The sequence below is a fragment of the Strix aluco genome, chromosome 1, assembly GCF_031877795.1.
Source record: "Strix aluco isolate bStrAlu1 chromosome 1, bStrAlu1.hap1, whole genome shotgun sequence".
In the NCBI taxonomy this organism is placed as follows: Eukaryota; Metazoa; Chordata; class Aves; order Strigiformes; family Strigidae; genus Strix; species Strix aluco.
This window is the reverse complement of record NC_133931.1, coordinates 29,393,378-29,417,299: the sequence shown is the minus strand read 5'-3', so window position 1 is coordinate 29,417,299 and position 23,922 is coordinate 29,393,378. Positions and strand designations below refer to the sequence as shown.

The following is a 23,922-nucleotide window of genomic DNA, read 5'->3' as shown; positions in this document are numbered from 1 at the left end:
AATATCCATACAGAAAAGTGATAAATAAATAGGAAAAGTACAGAACTTGCCTAAACACAGGGAGGCTGGTACATAATGAGTTCATCTGCTACAGCTAGAATTCAATGCAGTTTGCAGTGCACAGTAACTGAGTGCATGGTTTTATGAAAATTTAATAAGATCTAAGTAAGTTAGATAAACTAACTAAGTTAAATAAACTAAGATAATGACAGATAATATCTCTGTGGTTGCTTCTGTATTATGCACTCCTTTGCTGGTTCTTCAGGTGCCATTGCATGCCCTCCTTCACCTCTCCATGCCATTAAGCAATCTGTCTACATGTACTCTTCTTCTTTAGGATGTTGGCAAATGAATGCCACTTCTGTTTAAACGTTGATGTGCTTCCAGGACAGTTCTGTTTAGGGTTGCAAGCTATTGAGAGCTACTGAGAACAGATAGGTGGTGTGATCTAGTAATAATGCAATGTTGACCATGCTGGGTCTTGTGCACAAGTCTGAATCCATGCAAGTGGACTCCTGAGATCTGAATAAAGGTTCTGGAAGCCTTTGCTACAATATGTATTACATTTCTCTAAACACATGTTGAATCTACCACAATGGGTAGATAAGATGTAGTAACTTTTGCTAGCTCTATTCCTACAAATTCAAACCAATGAGTTTGAGAAGAAAATCCACCCAGGCACATACACTTTCTGTGTAGTTTGACATTATACAGTTAATTGGTGCCTTATCACTCAAATGGTGACCATACCAAGATCTCAGATCAAAACAACATTGCTACATTCAAATAAAATGCAGTAGTTTGCATAAATAACCTGACTTCATATATTTTTTTTAGCTCCCATTTGTACTTTTCCTCTGTATAACTACCTCTCTTCTCCATTTGCCCTTTTTCTTTCCTTACCCTTATGCCTTCTAGTAAGCCAATTAAAAGATCTTTGCTGTATAAATGTTTTTATCAATGAGCACCTCAAAAACTGAGAGTCAGTGTTTTCTGAAGTATCTTTTAAAGCATTGTATCAGGTCACGGCATGACGTATTTAATATTTAATAGGTGTTTTTACAAATACAAAATATAATATTTTGGTAGCACAGTATGCAGACATTTGTTTTCTACCACAAACCTTAGCAATGCACTGATGGGAAAGTCTATAGATAATAAAGCATCAATACTGTTAACCCTATATATGCTGAGCAATACATGTGTTCTACCATTGCTTTTCTGTACATCTTCGGTGGGATTTAAAACTGCATTTTAGTTATGAAGAGTGCTCTATTTTACACATTTCAAGTTTCTGACCTCTTAACAGTATGAAGGAGAAAATTATTTCACTTGGTGATAATTACTTCTGTAATTTATATTCTGCAACTGATTTAATATTAGAAAATATAAGTAGGCCTGTGGCCAGGAAGCAAAGACACAAGCAGCAACACACAGTTGTGGCACTCAACCAATACCATGTTACAAAACTCTCTAAAAAAGGCAGAACAGCTTTGCAGAGTAGCTGGCTCTGTCTTTCCAGCTACTTTGTACATTTTACAGGACCAGGGAGGTCTTGCTGTGTGTGTCTTAGCCTTTCTAAATGAACACCTTCCTCGTTTTTTGGCACACGAATCAACACCACATCCTTCAAAGTTAGGCTAGTTTGAAGATATGCACATCCCATTCTCAACTTATACTTTAAACAACCATTTCCCATTCCATACTTTTATATAGTGTGAAACTCTGTCCCTTGTAAAACTACCTATTTGGGTGAAAATGGGTTTGCTAATTTTTCCCATTTCCTTGAAATCCATATACAGACAACATTATTGTTACATGTGAACTAATTACTTAATTCAAAACCATCTGTATTAAAAATCTATATCTCCCAGTACTAACTGCAAATATTATAGGAGATACCAAAAAGTCATTGAATTATGACTCCAATGCAAAGAATGTAATATGGAAAACAATTAATTAATTTAAAAAGTCCTCAACATTAGAAAAAGTTAAAAAGTATAAAAAAGACAGATGAAAACCAATTCTTTTTAATGAGATTAGAAACTGGAGAAGATAGGAGAGACGGTAATTCAGAAACTGACAAGGAATTTCTTCATCTTGTGGAAATTCAGAAAAGCCTTCTCTTGTACCAACAAGAATTTAAAAAAAGAAAGGAAAAAAAAAACCCACAAAAGACTCTCCAATAAGTGAGAGGGTAACATAAAAATGAGCTTTCTGGAGATCAACATCTCAAAAATACTTTAGCAGAACTTTCAAACTTCTAAGTTCTGTTTTATTTCACAGGTACATGAAAATATGAAAGAGATGGTGTTTCAACCTCCTTTTCAAATTTGGTTTCTAAATCTCATAAAATGTCTCAGTTGCAATGTATAAGTACCAAGTCTACCTTTTAATTACAATAATCTCTGACATAGAATAAGATAGTAAACAACAGACCCTTATTTCTGCAACAGCAGCGCACAGGAACAATACAAGGCCCAAAACTGGGACAGGGAAATCAGTTTAGGAACTGCACAAGATAAGCTGACATTGACAGTAGATGAGAATAATGGTGACAGAGTAGATGGGTTCCTTGGGTCTTAGCAGCATCACCAACAGCTGAGGGGCCTATGAAACTTGCCATAACCATGTCTATGGACTGCTTGATTTGGATTCAAAATTCTTCCTGTCAGTGCAGAAGGTGAGAACATAGTGCAGTAGACAACAGTTATAATCACTATTTGAGATCTGTGATGAACTGATTCTCATTCCAAGTTGTCAATGCAGTGGAGGATCAAGTTTCTGTATGTGCCAGGTCCACGGTGAGTGCATATTTGAAGAAAAATGTTGAAACAGCTTAAGCTCATAACTCTTATTAAGTACAAATAAACAGCTACTGAGGATTTGGCATTGCTATTAGCAACCTAAAGAAACTGATCTTTAGCTCTTTCACTAAAGAAACTTCTTTCTGATACTTCTGGTCCATTACATTTTGGCAGGAGACTCAGTTTGGTGAAGATTTTGCCTGAATGGGGCCAGCTGAACTGAGCTAGACTTCATTGTGAATGAAGCTTTACATTTATTATTTTAATGATTACAGTAAAGACAACTATTTTAAAAAATCTTAAATTGAACAGTTAAAGATGTATGGTATTCCACCCAGTGCCTCACTGACAACTCATGAAATCAAATGAAATGCCTTCTGTGCCAAGCTTGGCATGCTACAAGAGTATAATAAACACATACCTGTAGATGTATGCTTTGTCCAGAATAGCTTCCAAACGATCATTAAACTCAAAGAATGTGTTATGCTGAATGGAAATCAAATGAAAGTAATCCAATCACTATTCTTCATCACATGTCTTTTCATAATAGAACTGACATTAGTTCACATACACATTTTGAAAATAATGGATTTTTCAGTAGTCTGACTTTCTTTAAACATTTAACTAAAAGGTGAAATGCAAAATAAAAATGAAAACTGAGTTAAACATTGTTTTGGGTGTTGAGTGTCCCATTAATCTGATTATAGAAATAGCCTTGCTGTTTGGGTCAGACTGCTGCAGATGAATGACTTCTCTTCCTCAAACATATATAATTGCTTGGGTAACTTTATCAGAGTGAATTACATGCATAAAAATCCCTTCTTTCTCTTTCTGAAATTCCAATAATTCTTCAGTAAGTGATCATATGTATCAACAACTACATGCTAGACAATATACCATGTAGTATCAATTGCTGCAGTATCAAGTTCTTCCTGTTAATTATCTGTAGTTTACCTTTAGTGATAGCCCTTTATATTCACATGTATCTTTTTACTTTGTTTTTGTTCAGTACACATCTGTTTGCCTAATATGAGGTACTATTTAACTTTTCATTCTCTCATATTTTTTCAGTTCTGATTTATGGAATTTTGAAGTTTTGTTGAAAACTGAATTGAAGAACACCCTCATTTTATTCTCAGAGTTCTTGTCTATCCCCCCAGCTATAAATGAAAGTCAATTCTTTGTCAATATATTGATTGTGTGAATGGGAATGTATTTAGCCACAGAGAGGCCTGCTAGGCCATGAAATGTAGGGAGAGTGCTGTTGTCTAATCTCTTCTCAGCCCCTTCATTGCACAACTCCAGATGTCTTCGGACTCAATAATAAAAGTGGATTTATGCTTCTTAAATATGCTGTGTATGGTTTATATTGTCCATAAAATTCCCTCCTTTGCTTTTAAACACCTGACATTACTAACAGAAGGGGAAAAGACATTGGCATTAATTAATGATCTTAAATTAATTTTTTTTGATCTTTGAAAGCTAAACAGGTAATTTAAGATTAATCTAATTTAAATAATGGAAACAAACCAGCCTTAATCACAAAACACCTTTTGAAAGTAGGAAATAATAAAGTCAGAATAAGAGAATAAAGGCTTCATTTGGCCAGACTACATCTTGTATTTTTTTTTGGTTTGTTTACTTATGTTGTATCTTATCCTGAAGATATTTTCCATTTTCTAAATTTCATACTCCTAAATATTATAAAGAAATTCCAATTGAGTTGTAAAAACATTTATGTGTGGTTAGCCATCCATCAGTAACACAGATCTTACCTTTAGCATCCTATTTGCTCTAAATGCTGGGTTAAATCCAAAGAAGAAGTATAAAACTTCAAATGGTAATACTGATATCACATCGAGCTGTTGAAGAGCAGAGGTCAATTTAAATGGCACAATAATCATAATGTACTTCCTTGCTGTCATAAACTTACTTAGATTGAATCATGATTGGGTATATTTGTGAACAGTCAGCATGCTAAGCCCGTAACTTCCCAAGTGCTGGCAGGCAAGATTATCTCTTTGAAAACACCAACAGCTTTGCTCCTCTGCCCTATTTTTAAGTCCCCCATGCCTGAGATTTTAATCTGTTTCATGGGGATTATTAACAGTATCTCAGATATTTGATTACTAATACATTATGTTATTTGAATTATAGTTCTGACAAGACTAAAATGGTAGGCATGTGGCTGGTGAGTGGAGGTGGGAAGAGCACTCCAGAAGCACTTAGAAGTCCTACAGTTTTTAAAACCATACTGTCTAAAGCAATCTGGGGGAGCATAAATTAGACTCTTTGCTTGCAACCTGCAGAATCCATGTGTTCCAAATAACAGATTCATCATAGGATGATTTTTTTTTAAAATAGATATTGTCTTTTGTTATATTTGGATGCTGCTTCTTCCCCTATCGCTAAGATGTTCAACATCTCCCTGCAGTCCATCAACTGTGTGATTACTCTTCTTATCTGCCTACTTTATTCTTTCCAATAATTCTGTGGAGAGAAGGAAAGTTGTGGCAAACTTGGCCTTGTCTTTTTAAAGATCCTGTGATGTCTTGCTCTGTTGCTGATATCATTTAGGGACAAAAGAGGGATGTGGAACTGTAGGCTTCATCTCACTGTAATCAGAAATGCTTTTGCTCTGAGAGATGCAACTCATGTTGGCAGCAACTAGCCTGCAGCACTGACCTTTTATGCCATGCAAGTCTGATACAGTTAATACCTGAACTCTGGTGAAAAAAGCAAACCAAAACAAAAAATTGATTGAGGCCAAACAGCCTTTTATGGCCTCTCTCCCTCTCTTAGACACATGTCTAAGAGGAGGCAAAATTTATTCAGAAGTGTTTTAAATGTCAGCAACTGTTAATTAGTACTTAATCATATGACAAATTCTCAGATTGTATCTATATCTTGTATGTCATGAGAACACTCAACTCTCATTAGTTTCTGCAGAAATCAAGAGCACTAAACATACTGCAAGCGCGAACTTAAAATACAACCATACATATCCACTTAGTTCTCTTGCTGTAAGCTTGGCCTTGTCCTACTCACTTGCCTGTATAGTGTATATCCTGCACTTTTGGATAGCTTAACTTCAAGTATATAAGTAGTGACACCACAGTCACTGAGACAAATTTATCTCTGAAACAAGGCAGGTGCAAAAGTATTTACAGAAGAGGAGGGGGCAATAACAGAGTTCAGAGATGTGGGCTCTGTCACAAAGCTATATGTGTATCAGGAATTCAATAGACTACCTATCCTCTGTTGGCAAAAACAATATTTAGGAACAAAATGAACAATTTTCGGAAATCAAATGCATCTTTGTTTCTACAAATTGCAAAAATCACAAATCTTAGTTTGAATTTTTGTTTACTTGTGTGAGTGATGACCTATTCTGTATCACAAAATAATTCATGAGCTCACTGAATGCAGTTATCTAATTTCAAGACTTTTAATTTTATTATATAATGAATCTCTGGCAAACTGTGCTATTGCCTTTCAGTGTGTGTGTGGATGGCCTTGCACAAATTCGTCAAACCAGAGAATTTTATTAATTCTATTTTATCAATTTATTATTATTCAGAATTAATATTTATAATTGCATTTATAATTATTCTGTTTTACAATTAAACACTGTTTATGAAGATGGCAGTCTTTGGTTGGTGAGCACTGACATGCCATGAAGCCAACGTTTTCTGGTGATGTTCTTAAACCAACAGTGATTTCTAGTGAATGAAAAAAATTCTATGAAATCCTACAGTCTGAACTTACATATTGACATCAATAACACAAGGTCTGCTTACCCAAAACTTCATAGAGCTGTGGTAGAATTTCTTCATTTCCACTCTGTCTGACTACAGTAATAATGAAAGGAGAAAAAGGCATAGTCAACAACAGAATGTCAAGAATGAGCCTCTGATACTTGATAACAATTATTGTCTTCTAATACTAGGGATGATCAGAGTTGTATTAATGGTGGTCTAAAAGTATGAATGGAGCAATACCTTTAGGAAGAAGTGGTATTTTTATTAGACCAGTTTACATTAAGCCAGATTTTATTAGAACTATTTGAAAATATCAGGTTTGGTGTTTGTCTGATTTTTTCCATGTCTGGCTGTTGGTCTAGCAGAGTACATTACATTTTTCCCACAAATCTTCCCTCTCAGACATCTGTACCAGTTGGTGCTTGACCCAAACCCCTTCAATTTCAGGGCAAAGACTCCATTTGACTTCAGTGGTTCCAAGAAAAATGCAAAGAATGTTTCTGATGGTGCTGTACAAAATTAGCTCTTTGAAAGCTAGCATTAACATGCTAGCATTATTAGCATTATAATAATCAACATTGCATTCATTAGTAATGATTAGCTATTTACTTTTAAATTGCTCTCTATGGGAACTGATGCTAATACCTTAATAAGAAAGGGTAATCACAAATATCTAAAGAAATATATTTATTATTATACTTTCTGTATTTATACCAGGGACACTTTAAAAATAGCTTTAAAATCTTAGGATATGTCCATGTCAAATTTTCATTATTATCAGTTTAAGCATTAAACTAAATGCAGGAGATCAGGCAGTAGATGATCTCTTCACACACTAAAATCTATGAATTGTACAAACAGCTTAAAGGGAAATACAAGGTAAGTTTCCTACATTAGAGTTTTAACCTTGTTCATAAAACTTGAGTTTTGCAGGATTTAGGCAAGATTGCCAGTTACTGAATGTCTTGACATGGAAAAATAGATTACACTGCACTGCATTTAATATCTATCCAAACTATATTTGCACAGTTTTATCTGAGATTCCTCTGTAAAGGTATCAGTAATATCTTGTATGCACAACGTGTAAAATTTTATGTAAAATCACTGAACTAAATCTAGTTCCAAATTACATTTGACGATACATAATTTTGAATTTTCTGCCTGTTGGGCACAGTAGTGTCACACTTAAGTTATCTAATCTCATTTTGTTCTGCATTAGGTTTTCTTTTATAAGAAGTTAAAGAATCAAAAGTAGGAAAAATTTCAAAGAAGAATTAATGTTCTACATGCCCTTTTGGTATGTTAAGGACAAGCTTTTACCTTTTTTCTGATACTTGCTTAGAGTTTTATTTTGCATTTTTCTATAAAAAGGTAACACAAAAATAGTAGCAAGAAGCAAAATTGAATGTACATATTTTCCCAAAATAAAATACCTCAAATTATTTTCAAAGCATCCTGAAATCACAATCTCACAATCTGTAACAGAACATGCATATCCTGTCCAGCCCTAGCACAATATACGCTGTCTTCAGCTATGATTCTTGCACAAGGTGAATAGAAAGTTGAAAGTTTCACACAAACAAACATGTGCATACATGTATGAGTACATAGTCATATAACCACAGATTCCAGTGAAGCTCCTGGTGAGAAAGAGCTTTATGCCTGTTCCGACTGCTCTCATCTGTTACTTTCAAATCTGTTTTTTCTTTTTTTTAAGAATATAGACAATGGATATGTTTCCTTCTTCCAAAATAGGATAATTGAAAGTCAGTGAAGTATCCTATACCTATCCATAGGTATCCTTTGATAAATAAAAAAGTTACATAGATTTGACATAACAGGAAAAATTGTGTCACATTAGAGGGAATTTCTACAATGTACTTTAACACACACCTACTATCAGTGGAAATCCCATGTACAACACTTACTATTATATCTCCACCTTTTAAAAATTGCACTCGGGGCTGGAAAATCAGTAAGTCACAGAGGTAGCAGATATCACAAATGATGTCAACGGTAAGCCAATATATTGTATTACTTGGGGTTTGATATGGGAACACAAAACGAAGGGGAAGAAACCAGCAATTCCAATTATAGGCGACTGTCACAAGCATGAGCCATGCTAAGTAGCGGCGATCTGAAAGAAAAAAAACATTGATTCTACAAGCATGAACTTAGAATCTTTTCTCATTCCTTTAGACACATTTATTCTACTGATGTCTCTGGGAATGTTTCTGCCCAGAACAGCCTACCATTATCCCTTTTTCAACAGCACAGACTGCTAAAGTGATATAGGTTGGAACTAGGAGTCACACAAAGAATTTGCAAAGGGGAAAAAGGATGAGTTTATCAGAGCATATAGAATTTAATGCATCTGAAGAAACTTGATACATTTTGCATGCTCCTGGTTTATAACTGACAAAAGAATCATTTGGCCCTAATGAATGGGACAAATTCTAGATCAAGAATCAGAAGACTTTGGTTTTAATTGTGGTTGGTTTGCATATCAGCTTTGTGCATACCATCTTTACAACTGTTGTCACTTTTCATGTCTTCTCCCTGTTTGGAATAAATGTTCTTTAGGGCAGGATCTACACGTCCCTCTGAGTCGCAAACTGGAATGTGGATCTTATGGTGGCTCAGAGGTACTATGTGATACTAGGTCACTTCAATATGTCTTTACCCCATTCTATTGCATAGCTTTTAATTTACCTGTGTATGAGTCTATGCTGTCTGGTAGCTGCAGATACTCCATGTATTTTTTCAGTGGAGTTTTTTTGAATTTACAGCACAGCATATCGCAGTAATGATCCTCCTCTGGCTTTACTTCTGTGTCATCAATCTTTTCTTCTTTTTTTTCTTCTTTTGGTTGAGGTGGAGGCTTCTTCTTTGATGGTGCTAGCCACATAGAATGCCGCAAATGGTGACATTTTAATTGTGCCTCTGTTGCAACACCCTGTTTTAATGTGTACAAGAGCCTCACCATGTTAAACACTTTTCTGAAAACACTTGGTAGTGACTAAAGCTACAACTCATTATGAATGCATTATGAATGAATTAGAAAACAGATTGGAGAATAAAATCACCACTGATATAATCAGGTATATCTGCTATCAAGAACAGGGCACTTCATGTTACAGAGTACAACTGTATTTCCTTGGACAGTGCCCACAACTAATGCCATAAAAGACTGACAAGGAATAAGGTAATTAATAATTCAGAATTCATTAACGTAACTGGGCATTTCTCTTTTCATGACTGTTGCAAATAATGCATGCAGTTAGGATGGAGATAAGAAAATATGTCTGTGCCATAGGCTGATCTCTCCCCTCTTCTGAGACCTGATACACAAGATGCAGCAGGTGAAAATAATGGGAAGCCTATGTTTTTTTATGTTTCTAGGCTTAGAAAAGTCTTGTGGCACTCCTTTGAGTCAGGTTCTTTCAGCTTTGGGCTGGATAATTTTGTCCACACTTTTGTCCCATTAATACTAGTAGCTTTGCCTCTGACTAGGATAAACAAAAGAAACTGGCAAAATGGATCTATAATGATTTAAGAAATAAATGATTGTAAGTTCTACAAAGAGAACAAAAGAGGTAAATGACCAAAGAAATAGTTTAAAAAAATGTCCTTTATCAGCTGTCATAGTTTATAAAACTTTAGGCACTATTTTTTACAGATTATTAAAAAAAGAGGTAGGCAATAAACAGCTTCTAAAATATGTCAGAATATAAAATCACCACACTGAGTTCTTTGTGAAAGGAAAAAAAAAAAAGTCAAACTTTCCTCTGGAGAAGAAAACCATTGTATTTGATTTATGTTTTGTATTTTGTCAAAAGTCAATGTTTAATTAATTTCAGATGAGTTTGCTCTATTCAAAGCATGTATTTATAGTCCTCAGTGTGTCTGGAAGATTGGTGCTATGGCTAATATTTTATTTACTTTTACACAGCAGATCTAATCTCAAAGTGACTAATATCTATTCATATGTATGTTTATTCATATGTTTCAGATTCATCACCATGAATAAACCTATCTGGGATCTATTTTAAAATATAGAAAACTTCTTGACAGGGGTGATTCTAGACATTGCCTAAGGTTTTTCCCCAAAAATCTTCAGTGATGGGGTTCAAAGGGAGCTCATATCTAAGGACCTGGCTTACTGTAGCTAATATGGATAAACTGACTTCAGTCAGCACAAACTGATCCATTTCAGTGGGTAAACATGCTATACTCACTTGAAAATTTTATCATAGTATTTTCTGTTCCCACACAATAATTTTAAGCTTTAAACACAGCGAATGCACAGCCATTTCTGGAGTCACTTACAAGCTGTAGGACTGCCTTCAGGGGAGGACAGCACTGGGTCTTTCAGCTTTTCCTTATAGACTGTTGCCCTTTCCCGCATTTTTCTAACAATCTCTTGAAGTTGGGCATCAGCATACTCATTTGGTTGGAAAACTGAAGGTGTTGGCTTCAGTGTGCTAATTAAAACAAAAGGAAAAAAGCTTAATGTACTGGAAAGAATGCTAATTCTTCTGAGCAGGTCAGACATTAAGACTGGATCTTTACTGGCCACAGTGCTTATTCACATCACTTAATTCATGGTAAGTGGACACTTAAGTTCACTGCTTTTGCTTCCTGTTTATGCCAGCAGCAGTTTACACAATATTTCATGAAAAGGAGGTCATGGTACCCCATGCTCTGTATAGCCCACTACACTAATGACTTCCCACTGTGTCTATATAAGGTCTAGTGCTTATCCTATGTATTTTCTAAGATACAAGGCATGCTCTTCCCATCTGTGCATACAAATGTGCTCGTTATTATATGGTAATATCCTAATGATGCCAGGACATAACTGAGTTAAAGACTGATGTGCAGGTGGGGGAGGAGGACTGTGCCTACTTTATGCTTCCTAATATTAGGAAAACTGATTTAATCTAGGTTTTTTAATGGGTATTAGTTAACACAAAGTAAAAAATTAATCTGTTTTACTACATGGAAACAAACTACTAGTGTTCTTCCTGAAGTTTCTTCTGTTTCCACTAAGAGTTTACTCAGGGTCATAGTAACACTGAGCTGATATTCTGGCACTCACAGCATTTCTTCAAACCTGAGGACCGTTGATTTTCGACCACCTGCAATCTCACATTCTGCACTGAAACTAATGCTTTTAATAGGATCTATGCATGCTGTGCAGTCAATTAGAAAATCTAGGTGAGAGTGATTCCTGATCAACTCTTTTGGGCTTATTCATACTTGAAATTTCATCCTCAATTACTTGCTACTGTCTGATTATGCAAACTGGGCTGTTTTGGAGTGCCACCAGCTGGCAGCTGGGCCATGCATTTGGACTTCTCTATCCTAGCATCAACACTTCTCGGCTGTTGTCACACACTGGTGTCAGAGCTAGCTGGTAATGGCTGTGACTGGCACAGGGCAGCTCAAGGCCTCCTTCCACACAGGCTACAACTGCCACCCCCGTACTGAAACCCTTTCAGCTATGCCCAGTTGTCCTGGTTTTGGCTAGGATAGAGTTAATTTTCTTCCCAGCAGCTGGTACAGTGCTGTGTTTTGGATTTAGAATGAGAATAATGTTGATAACACACTGATGTTTTAGTTGTTGCTAAGCAGTCGTCAAGGACTCTTCAGCTTCTCATACTGTCCTGCCAGCAAAAGGGCTGGGGGGCACAAGAAGCTGGGAGGAGACATAGCCAGGACAGCTGACCCAGTTCTCTCCTCTGGGGGTGGGGAAGTGAATGAACAGCTGTCCCTTTTGTCACCCAACATGGGGCACAAAGGGTTGAGATAACAACAGATGGAGTACTGTCGTGGTTTAACCCGGCAAGAAGCTAAACACCACACAGCTGTTCATTCACTCCCCCACCCCCAGTGGGATGGAGAAGACAATCAGAAAAAAAAGTTAAATTTGTGGGTTGAGATAAAGACAGTTTAATAGGATAGAAAAGGAAGGGGGAGGGAATAAATAATAATAATAAAGAATTAGAATATACAAAACAAGTGATGCACAGTGCAATTGCTCATCACTTGCTGACCAATGCCCAGCCAGTTCCCAAGCAGCAGCCCCCGGCCAGCTTTCCCCCCAGTTTATATACTGAGCATGACATCATATGGTATGGAATATCCCTCTGGCTAGTTTGGGTCAGCTGTCCTGGCTGTGTCTCCTCCCAGCTTCTTGTGCCCCCCAGCCCTCTTGCTGGCAGGACAGTATGAGAAGCTGAAGAGTCCTTGACCACTGCTTAGCAACAACTAAAACATCAGTGTGTTATCAACATTATTCTCATTCTAAATCCAAAATATAGCACTGTACCAGCTGCTGGGAAGAAAATTAACTCTATCCGAGCCAAACCCAGGACACCAATAGAGGGAGTACAGCAGAGAATTGTTCTTTCTTTCTTAACAGTTTTTCAACTCTGTCCCAAATACCATGGGGATGTGGATGTTACAGCAAGAGAAGAGGCAGACCAGGAGTGAAGCATGCCTGAAATTTCCAGATTCTTCAGAAGACCTTCCCAAAGGTGAGTAGAGGGAAAGTGGTATGACAGCAACTTGGGTAGGGAAGAAATGAAAAACACTACAAAGTGATCTTTGAATAAACACAATGTTTCCTCAAGACTTAAACCTACTTTGAAGTTCCTGACAGAAGGAGCCATAACTAAAAAAGGAGAGTGTCAGAGTGGGATGTGTGTAGCTTTTTGAGAAACACAGTTTTCTGAAGACACAACACATATCCTGGTGACAAAGGAAGTATAATTTAAGGATGCAAAAGTCCTTCAGCAATAAAACCATTTGATAAAATGGAGATAAGCTGTTAAAAGCAGAAGAAGAGTCTGGAAGTATGTGCTGCTTATCATTCCTCTAATTTAAGTCTTCTGTAGTGTCTATTTCTTAAAACTCCCCAGACAGAAGATTAATCAAACAGTTCTGATATACTTTGTAATCTTATCACAGTTCCTTTTGTGTCACATATTCCCTTTGCTCAGGCCATCTGCAGTGTAATGAAATCCTTTCTTGTTTTGAGCTAACATGTCACAATTAGTTTCTCACCTTCTATGAAAAGAATTTCAAATAATTCTTACTCTTTGCTGTTGCTGTATTTGCTCAGGCCATTAGCTATCTTATAGTAAAATACACTTATCTCAAGAGCCAAAGGCCCCTTCTATCTGCTTTCTAGGGATAAACTATAAATTGTGTGGGATTTTCCTTTTATTTAACAGCCTTTCCAATAAAATCATGATAGAGGTGACTTTATTATGATTTTGGTGCTTTATCATTGCCATGTAGCCCAAAGGAACCATGTTGTTATTTGGTACTGATTAGACACTATGGGAATTTGTTTAAAGTTATTTGCCCCACAGTTGATAAGAAATTGATTTTCCTTGCCCTACTTCTCATTTGATTTGCATTATCTTCTCTATTATTTTCTAGTAACGAAATGCTTACTTTAGATTTTCTCTGGTTAATACAGATGGGGAAGGTTGCATGTTGAACACTTCATTTGAAAATGTATATTTTACATGTGCTTTATGTGGAGATGCACTTTAAATAGTCTTGGCTAATGAAGCTCATTCTAACTTGGCTAAATCACGTTGAATAAACTTGACTCCATCTCTCACATTAGGTGGTAGGATTCGTCTTTAAGCTGATACATTATTCTTTAAGCAAATTTATCTCTGACCTTTGTGAAATATGTTGCAATAGGCCTAGATCTATATTACTTAATACACCATATAGTCATTTACAAAGTCAAAATGTTTATTCCCTGTAGAAGTAATAATTTCATATGGCCTAGGAAATGAAGTCAGGACCAAAACTCATGGCCTATGCACACAGTTTTGTTATTACCTCAAACACATTTTGTTTAACAATAGCAACATATGTAACAATAGAAGTATAGTAATAATGCAGTTTTCTTATGTTTTTAATTTGTAGGTTTTATCTTTTTAACTTGTAGGTATAAACTTGTTTGTTTAGTGAATAAAATTACAGTGCCTTAATTTTCCCCATGGCAAGAGAAAAGATTTAGACACCTATAACACAGTGGAAGAAAATGCACTTGAAAGAACAGGCCATGGGAATACTGTGTTGTTGAGTGTGCTAATGTATGTAACATCTGTTAAGTACTGTGACTTGGAAGTTTTCTGTGTTAAGAGTTCAAACAAAACAGGGATCAAGAAATGAAACAGGTTATTTCAGAAAAAATCAAGCTTACCATTTTCGAAGTTGCAATCTAGAGTTTAATTCTTTCTTTTTTGTCCATAAACACCAAATACCTGAGTTCAATTTAATCTTTTATCTACCAGGTGATCCCTGAGAAAATGTATTTCAGAAATGTATGCTGCTGCCTGAAAAATATCCATACCACTTTTTGCTGATTTTGGTTATAACCCTTCTTTTTGCAGCATTTAAGAAACTTTATTTTATCTGCTTGGAAATAAAATTCTTGATCTTGCAATAGAACTTTTTAATGTTTTCATTGAGCACTGACATTATGATTTATGATTGTATTTACGACCTGTGTCTTGAAAAAATAATTTGTTGTTTTGAATAAATTATGGAGACTCTAATTCAAATAACCAGTTTTCAGAAGGATATGGCAATGCATAGCTATACAAATGTCTACAAAACATGGGGGTATAACTGAGGAAGATTTCACTGAGATAGAAAAATGTAGTTCTAGGCATCATGGCCTAGATTCAAGGTATTGATTCAAAAACATATCCTCAATTTGTGCTGACAATCCCAGTGTGGATAATGCTATAGAAACCAGAACCCTCTATCTGTCCTCAGTTCCAAGTCTAAACTCACACATACTAAATTACTAGGAAACCTAATGTTTCTCTGTAACAGAAAAAAATATGTTAGTCATCTGCTTGGTACAGAAACAGGGGTATTCCAAAAAGCTAACTTTAGCTATTCTGATTATTCTCCCTTTATAGTCAATAGAAGGCTTCTCTGAAGAGAGGCTCAGAATGACTAAGATAAGTTTCTGCTCTGAATTGCCTGCTAAAGGAGCCTATCCTCCTCCTTTACCTGCACAGGAAGCTGATAAGAGTTTTAGGAGTGAGCTTTAATATTTTCTTTAATGACGCTGGTAAAAAATATAGTAGTGTACCAATGGTGTGTGATAGGACATTGGATTTGGAAGATTAAAAAGTAGGACTGATTCCTCTACAGGAAAAATTGAATTATTTAGACTGAATAATGGAAATGAGAACAAATTTAATGCTACATAATGCAGACATGCATTTAGAAACAAATTGTAAGAATTTCTTTTGTAAATGGTGGGATCATCAATTGCAGATAATAAAAGGATAAATATCCAAGTATTTTAGTCAACAGCTGGGTGCTTATGAGCCATACTGTAATCTGGCTGTGAAAAATACTGGTGCAAATGTAACCTTAGAATGCATCCGATATATTGCCAGTGAAGAAAGAATTAGTATTGGTATATAAGCCAACAGTGATAGTTATTCTGACCAGCTATACTCAAAATGTGAATTGAAGTAGGAAACTGTATAAAGTCTCTTAGAAAGATCAAGGCTACTAGGAACATGGTTTTGAAAAAGACAGCAAAACAGATTGAGAGGCAATTAAAAAAAAATTATTGTCTATAAATTCAAATTTTGGTGGAGATCTATGTAGAGAAAAGAGGTTTCTGAGCTGAGGAACAGCATTGTAATAAGAATAAATGTGAACAGAAACACCATGAATAAAGGTCTGAAGAAAGTTTCTAAGCCTTTATAGACTGGGATTGTAGACAGCCTTCTAATATGAGGAGCAGTTGAAACAAGGATTGCAGACTTCAAGATTATATTAGCTAAGATCATGAAAACTATTGTAGGCAGCGATTCCCAAGAATGTAAGAGAATGTATGCAGCACAATAGGAAATACTTTTCAGCAAACAAACTTGAAATATATAAAGGTTTGGAAAGTGAATGAGTGACTTGTACGTGTACGACTGGGTTCACTACTACCACCAAAAATCTCAACAGCTCAAGTGCTAAAAAAGTGAGTTTCTAAGATAAATCTATTATCTTACAGTCTTGAAACAAACTGTTGACATGTTAGATTCCATGGAATTTCAAAAAGCTCTGAATTAAATTTTAATTTTCATTAGCAGTCTTGAAATAAGTATCTTCCTCTGCCCCATCGTCTCTTCTTTTAAGAAGGAAAGTGTTTGAGAGAGACTCATCTTTAGTAATCCAGAAGATTATGTCTTTCGTTATTTACTGCATGTTTTGAAATACTGGTAGTATATTAACTTTTCTTCGTAATAAAAAAGAATAAAATACATTTTAATTTTTATTCTATTTTAGGATTGAGTTATTCTTTGCAATACAATTTGAATTTAAACTGATGTTACTTCTGTTCTCATATCTATTTTCTTACAGATTTCATTAATTCAAACACAGTGACATAATAATATTGTGTTGGTTTTGGTTATATATAGGAAAAAGAATAGGCCATAAACAATAATGTCCATGTGGATACCATGTAAAAAAACCCTTTCCATTGGAATTCATGGCTTTCCCGTAGTTCAGTCTTTGTATAGAAATTATGCTTGTTTGAGCCCTAAGCAAGGGTTCTTGAAATAAAATGCAGAAATCATCCATTTCCCAGATCTCACGTTGTATTCATACAGCAAAACGGATATAGAAACAACAATGTTCAAGGAAGGCACTGCCTTTCAGAGTTATCCACTGGCATTGGACTCAGAACAAACTTCTTGATGCAGTGCCCACTGAAATCTAATCATCTAGGCTGAATGAGATTCCTCCTGTTTAGTTCAAAGGTTTGTCACAGCAGCTTCTTTGACAATCCTCCTGGTTATTCAATCACAACAGGCTGTGAATCCTCTAATCTTCTTTGTAGTACTCTCTAAGGAGAAGTCTGTCTCAATGCTGAGCACATGGAACTCTCACTGAGGTACCAGATTAAAATGTGAATAAGATTTTATTTTAATTTGTAATTTTGCAATATGAACTATGCAAAAGGAAGTAGTATGAATGTTGAAAGTATCAATTAACTTTGAAAAATCACCTTTCTTTAATGTCACTGGCGGTATAAAGTTGTTTAATTGCATTGGATATTTAATATGATGTAAAAAATAAGGGAAGCATCATTTCTGACACTAATCACTTTAGAACAAAAGTATAATATTCTAAGAAAGAACCATATGATAATAAATGAGACAGCCTTGCCTCAAATGTTTCCTTATCTGGTGCTGTTGTGTCACTGGGGCTTTCTTATCTGTAAGTGATTAAATCTGTCTGGGGCATCTGTCTCTTATCAGGAATTTTAAAATATTTTTTGTATCATATACATATAACATCTGCTACATTCAAACACATTTAAATGCAAGCTCATAACTTATTTACATAAGCATATAATAATTTATGGCTAAGGAAAACATTTCTTAATCAGAGTATGATCCAGTGCTGTACAGAATTCATGAGCACAGCACAAATCCTTCAAACTTTTTATTTGTCAGTTTTTATTAATATGCAGGGAATAAAAAGCTAAAATGAAAACACTATAATATTTCCCAGAGTGAATTTAAAAAAAAGTTGCAATAAAATGTCTCATAGGTGCTTTTGTTTCTCATCTGTTTTCACACAGATCCTAAAAAAATCACACAAGCATAGGACTGTAAAGAACTTTGAGACATCCTGTAATCTTAGTCCCCACAGCTCAAAGCAGGATGAAGTTTGCCTGTGCCATTCCTGACAGATTCTTGTCTAACCTGTTCATGTCTAGTGATGATTATTCCATAATCTTCCTAAAGAATTTATTTTAGTGCTTCACTAATCTCACTGTATAGATTTTTCTAAACATAAATTGGTTTTGGTACAATTTTTCCTATCCATTGTGGCCATGGGATAAAATGTATAGTCTCTTCTCTTTTATCTTACTTTTCGGCCATTTGAACAGTTTCATTTTCTATTACTGGTTTTTTGCAAAGGAAAAAAATTTGAGAAAAGGGTTATAATTGTATGATGTCTAAGAATATTAGTTAATTTTATAATTTTCAGTGTGCAGAGGTGTGAGTACCTGAATAAGAATCTTTTAGCTAATATACACTTCGGGAAGCTTTAATTCAACTAGCATAGTAAAAATAGAGAAAGAAGTGGTGGCATAGATTCAGCTTGTGTGGCAACTAAAGTTGCTCCCTATTGGGAACCCTGACAGACTTTCACAATATGCTGAACTTCATGCCATGTACTATTGTTGCCTGTGCTAATTATATAAAACTAACTTGGTGCAACCAATGTTGTTGCAATTCTACCTTTGTTAGTGGTAACCTGCTATACAGCCACCTGTGTAGGAACTAATTTCTTGTAGCTTTCCCAGTATCACAAAGAAACTTGGTGAGAGAGAGGAAAAAACCATTCCTTTAAGATGACTTCCAATTACCTCTATTTAAGACCATCCTTTCCCCTTCTGCAGGCTTCTGCCATATTCTTTTCCAAATTCAGTGACAAAGTAGGCATGTTCATGTGTACAAGAGATCGTCACACATCTCCTCCCGAGTATCATTTATCCAGGGCACTGAATGGAGTGCCAGACCCCTCTGACTTCTCATCTGATCCTCATATCTCTGCCTGTCACTATTTCCCCTATTCCTCTTTTGTGCTGCACAACATGGGATATTTTCATCTTAAATAGATACTATTTAGAAAATGAGTAAATAACTGGAGACACGGTGTTTTAATAAAAAGTGTTGGACAAGATTAAATATAGGCATGAATACTTACATTTGTCATGAATAATCAGTTTTCCTTTACTAAATGATAATAAGCATTATGTCTTAGATTTATATGTCTCTTAGATTTATCAAGACAGACCCTGAGGTACTTGAAAATGTTTCATATAAATGTAATTTAAATATAAATGCAATTTAAATATAAATCTTTTGTATTACACACACTAGTGTACTTGTCACAATGCTCACTGATTTGCTTTTGTCCCTGCAATTGACTCAACAGATAATAGCAGAGATAATATTTTTAATAAATTATCATTTCTTCCTTCATAAAAAAAGGTATCTTCTTACTCTGAAGAATGTTAGGTCAATGGAGGAGTTACACAACATGCTTTTAATTAAAGAAATAAATCAGTAGCAAAGTATGATGAACTATACCCTTGTTTTCTTGCATATTCTAAAAAAAAAAGAATTTCTCCCATTTAAACAGTCAGAAATAAATATGTATGAATATTATGAATATATAATTTAAAATAACGCAAGAAAAAAAAAAAGCAGCATTTCAGTCTGTATAATGACATTCCCCTCCCTTTAGTCACTTCATTTAGTCTTCAAGGGAAAACTTACAAATTCTCTACCTTTTTAACTTCAGGCTACCTACTTGATTGTCGTGCAGAGTGAATGGCATTAAATAGCATGGGTAACTGCACCCTGCAGAACGGATAGAATGTAAAGGCTGTAGGAAAATGCATCTCAGCAATGATTACAGCAAGTTTAATCCATTTCGGTACAGGCAGCACACCATCACCTTTCTATTTAATTTGCAGGTTTTCAATTTAGCCATTGCAGAAATTCAAATCCAAGCACTAAAAGTGACAAGGTCTGAAAGAAAGACCTAAGCACAAGGAATGTAAGTGCTAAGAAAAGTATTTGATTTTTTAATACATTAATGTCTTTTCAGTCAGATGTACAAAACATACTGGATGCATCCCATCTGTTTACAATTTCAGGTACTGCAGGGATTAGCTGGAAACAACTAAGGAAAGGTATTACTTTCTTTATAAAATATGCTTGTATCTATGTTTAAACTGGGATTTTTCAGAAATGCCCAGCATTGGCCTTGTTTTACTTTATCTCAAGCTGATTGGAGTTTAGCACCATGAGTGTCATCTTTTTGGGTCCCTGGTGTTCCTACAGTAATCAAGGATTTCTGGAGACTCTGCAGAGGGTTGATACTGGGTCTGTTTCACCAGGGTGCTGAGATTCTTTTCTTGTGATGCGACATAGTTTCTCTAAGATGCATCTGTTTGGTGAATTGATGTGTTGCAACTAGTGGATGGCAAGCACTAATAAGCATGGTAATTTTCTTGGTCGAAGTAATTGAGCTAAATGAAGTGCATTACTCACTAAGAACATGCTACCAGCAGGAGTTCTTTTTATTAACCTGGCTATGCACCACATAGCAAATTGCCTCTTAATCTTTGTTTATTTTGTTATCTTTTGCTGCTATTAGCCAAATTAGAGAGGAAAAAATCTCCTTTGTGGGCCTGAGAAGGACTGCTATAGCCTACTAGGTAATAGGATGTGGCTATGAAAAAGGCAAACTACGAGCACAAAAGTCAGTCTTCCTGAACCATCTGTGGTCATATGGCAGTTTGCAACACTGGAGCTCCCTTTTTTTGAAAATGTTGAAAGTTGGGCTTCTGCATTTGCAAAAGCAGAATCAGAAGAGTATGTTTACTGGGTGAGAAAGTTAAACTAATTTTATATAATTTTTATATTTTATTAAAATTTATTTAGTGCCTTTTGTATGAATGTGTTTTGTTCATAATACCTAGATTCTGAAGGTGGACTGTATAATACAGATATAATATACTAATATAATATAATGTAATATAAAATATTATACAGCATAAATATATATTATATAATAAATATAATATACAAATAATGTAGATATAGATATAACATAGATATAATTTTTTGTTCCTCTATAGACATAACCCAGAATATGTAAGATCTTGAGGAGAAATCTAAAAGCATGCGATGTCCTGGTTACCCACTGTATTTTTTTCTTTATGTTCTCTTGGATATGTGGCCTGCGAATATGGATTGTCATTTTACACAGCATTTTTCTGGGTAGGGTTGATGATCCTTGACCAAGGTTTCAGAGTACTGCCTTAGTATAAATAGTACATTGTAATCACCTTGGTAATCTGAAAAGATGAAACACTCTAACAACTTTAGCCAGGCTTAAAGGCTTTTAAAAGACACAGAGGAAAGAAGAGGTCATGGAAGCTCTTTGTATCCCTCCATTTTCTCTGATCTATGCTTTCAGATGCTTTGTTTACTATCCTTCCATACTCTACTTTTTCTAGGACTTGCTGCAGCTTCTTTGCTTCATCCCCTGATGCCAGGCATCCATGACTACTTGTTCCTTAGACATGTGTCTCCCCTCTACTCTTACATTCCAAAACACTTTATACAGTCCTCCTCTTCATCAGCTACCACATGCCACAGACTGTGTTGGTTCCTGGCCTTCAGTGTGGGGTCATACAAAGGGATCACATTTGCCTCTCCTATGTCACCTTTGTGATTATCTGAATCATGTGTTTTTAATTTTTTTTGGTTAGATTTTGGGTTCCAAACAGTACCCTCACAAAGCATGCTGTCATTTTCTCTTGTGTACAAATTGCTATATTCCTCTGTTTGTCAGGCTATATTCCTCAGAGCAAGGTGGTCTGGAGAGCTTTGCTTTCAGTGGCAGCTATAGTCCTTGGCCCACATCTGTGGCTCCCGCTGAGTGGCCAGTGCGAGTGTCCCTGGGCCTGGCCATGGCCACACTGGTCCTGGCCCACACCCACAGACGTACATCCTGCCTGGCCTCAACCCAGCCCAGCCCTGCCCAGCTGTCCTGCGGCTGTGTCTGACCCCAGTTCCCCTCACCTGGCACTGGCTGCCTGCCTGCCTTCCCGGCTTGGCCTCAGACCTGCCTGCTCACCACAGACTTGCCTGGTGATCTGGGCTCTGGGATGGCCTTAGCTGATACCCCTGGGCCTGCCCTGCTTGCCTTGCTTGGGTCAGGGCCTGGGTGTTGACTGGAAGGTCTGTGCCCTGTCCACCATGTTGCCACTTCCCGTCCTTAGGGCAGGGTCTGGTCCTGGTGGCTCCCTGGTGATGTGCCATATTTGCCTAAGTGCTATGTAGTATCTCACGTGAAATGCTTGTACTGCATTTCAAAAAAGTACAGGACTGTATATGGACATACATGTTTTTATGAATCCTCCCCAACAGAAAACAATCTCAATAAATTTTAAAGGCTGCAATGATGTTTTGTGCTAGTTCTTGTTAATAAGACTCCACTGTCTTCTATTAGAGTGCAAATTAGGTCCTGAGTGTTGTTCTGTTCCCTCATTTCTTGCTGTGAAGAGTCAGCGCAGTCTTAGCCCTCCCTCCCAGAGATTATTATTGCTCAGCAAATAGCTATTCATGGAAATTACCTATCGTTCTGTTACATTATCATTAGAGATGGAGGGGAGAAACTATATCAGCAGACAGGGCTGACTTGGTGTGCAATCCTGTGTAAGCCATTAGGAAATAGACATTAAAAGTTTCAGACACTCAACAATAATTCAGCGCCTTGGCACATCAACCATTCTTGTGTGTCTCCTCTTTCAGACATAGTGTTCAGGTGGCTGAGACCAGTGCTGTGTCTCTCTACTGTTTATTAATATCCACCACTGTCTACTGCTGTACTTTAAAAATGAGGAACTGCTGAGAGGGAAAGACAGAAATATATTTTTTCCTTGTAGACAAACAGTTTCTATGGGAATTTTCAGGAGTAAATGCAGTCTTTGTCAAAGCTGTTGTTCATTTAGCAAGAGAAAAAAGTGATTAGTTCTTTCTGAGGAAGTTCAAAACCCTATTTTCCTATTAATAGATAATACAGGCTATGCTGCACCATGCTACTCAAATGCAGCTGAACTGGAAGAAGAACACAGCTGGTGCACAATCTTGCAAACTGTCATACATATAGGTAGTCTTACTGATTTCAGATAAGTTAATTACATTAGTGTAATTGTTCATAAAGCAATATTATCTAAGATTTTAAAATTGAAAGTCCTTACATGGAAGCTCATTACCTCTCCCTGAAATTCTGCATGGAGAGACACAGGTCTGATCTAAATAAAAAGTGTGAACAACTGCTTTCTTCCTTCCTCCTTACTCTATGTATCTGAGCACGCACAGATGCATTTAAAAAAATTAAAAGTCACAGTAACAGAAGATAAGGTGAAACCTTTTCATTTAACATAATTTCCATGGAAGTTAAGGTGCTCTGGGTGTACATGGGTTATGAATAAATATATATCCACAAACCTTACTTATTATGTATCTTACAGTCTATGGGCATACTGATGATTTCTTACTGTGCAGATCAAGTGATTTTTTTATTAAACTTTGACTCTTGAAGAATGATTAGTATAGGAAAATAGTCTATCATCTAAGTCAAAGCATACTATCAGGACCGCAACAGGCCTTAATGGCCCTGAGCTGCCTCCACTGGGACTTTCACCCACACCATCTGCCCATGGGCCTGTGGTGTCCATTTAAGCTCAGGCCTTA

General features: G+C 36.1%; 1 protein-coding gene across 1 annotated transcript in view; it reads right to left on the bottom strand.

Moving 5' to 3' along the window:
• The window catches only part of CNGB3 (cyclic nucleotide gated channel subunit beta 3), a 76,697-nt gene that overhangs the window by 32,906 nt on the left and 19,869 nt on the right, over positions 1-23,922 (bottom strand). The window contains exons 4-9 of the mRNA XM_074820275.1: positions 10,898-11,052; positions 9,281-9,466; positions 8,497-8,705; positions 6,608-6,658; positions 4,583-4,669; positions 3,229-3,293 (exon numbers count right to left, since the gene is read on the bottom strand). Coding sequence (XP_074676376.1) covers positions 3,229-3,293; positions 4,583-4,669; positions 6,608-6,658; positions 8,497-8,705; positions 9,281-9,466; positions 10,898-11,052 — 753 coding nt within the window. The remainder of the gene's footprint in view (positions 1-3,228; positions 3,294-4,582; positions 4,670-6,607; positions 6,659-8,496; positions 8,706-9,280; positions 9,467-10,897; positions 11,053-23,922) is intronic.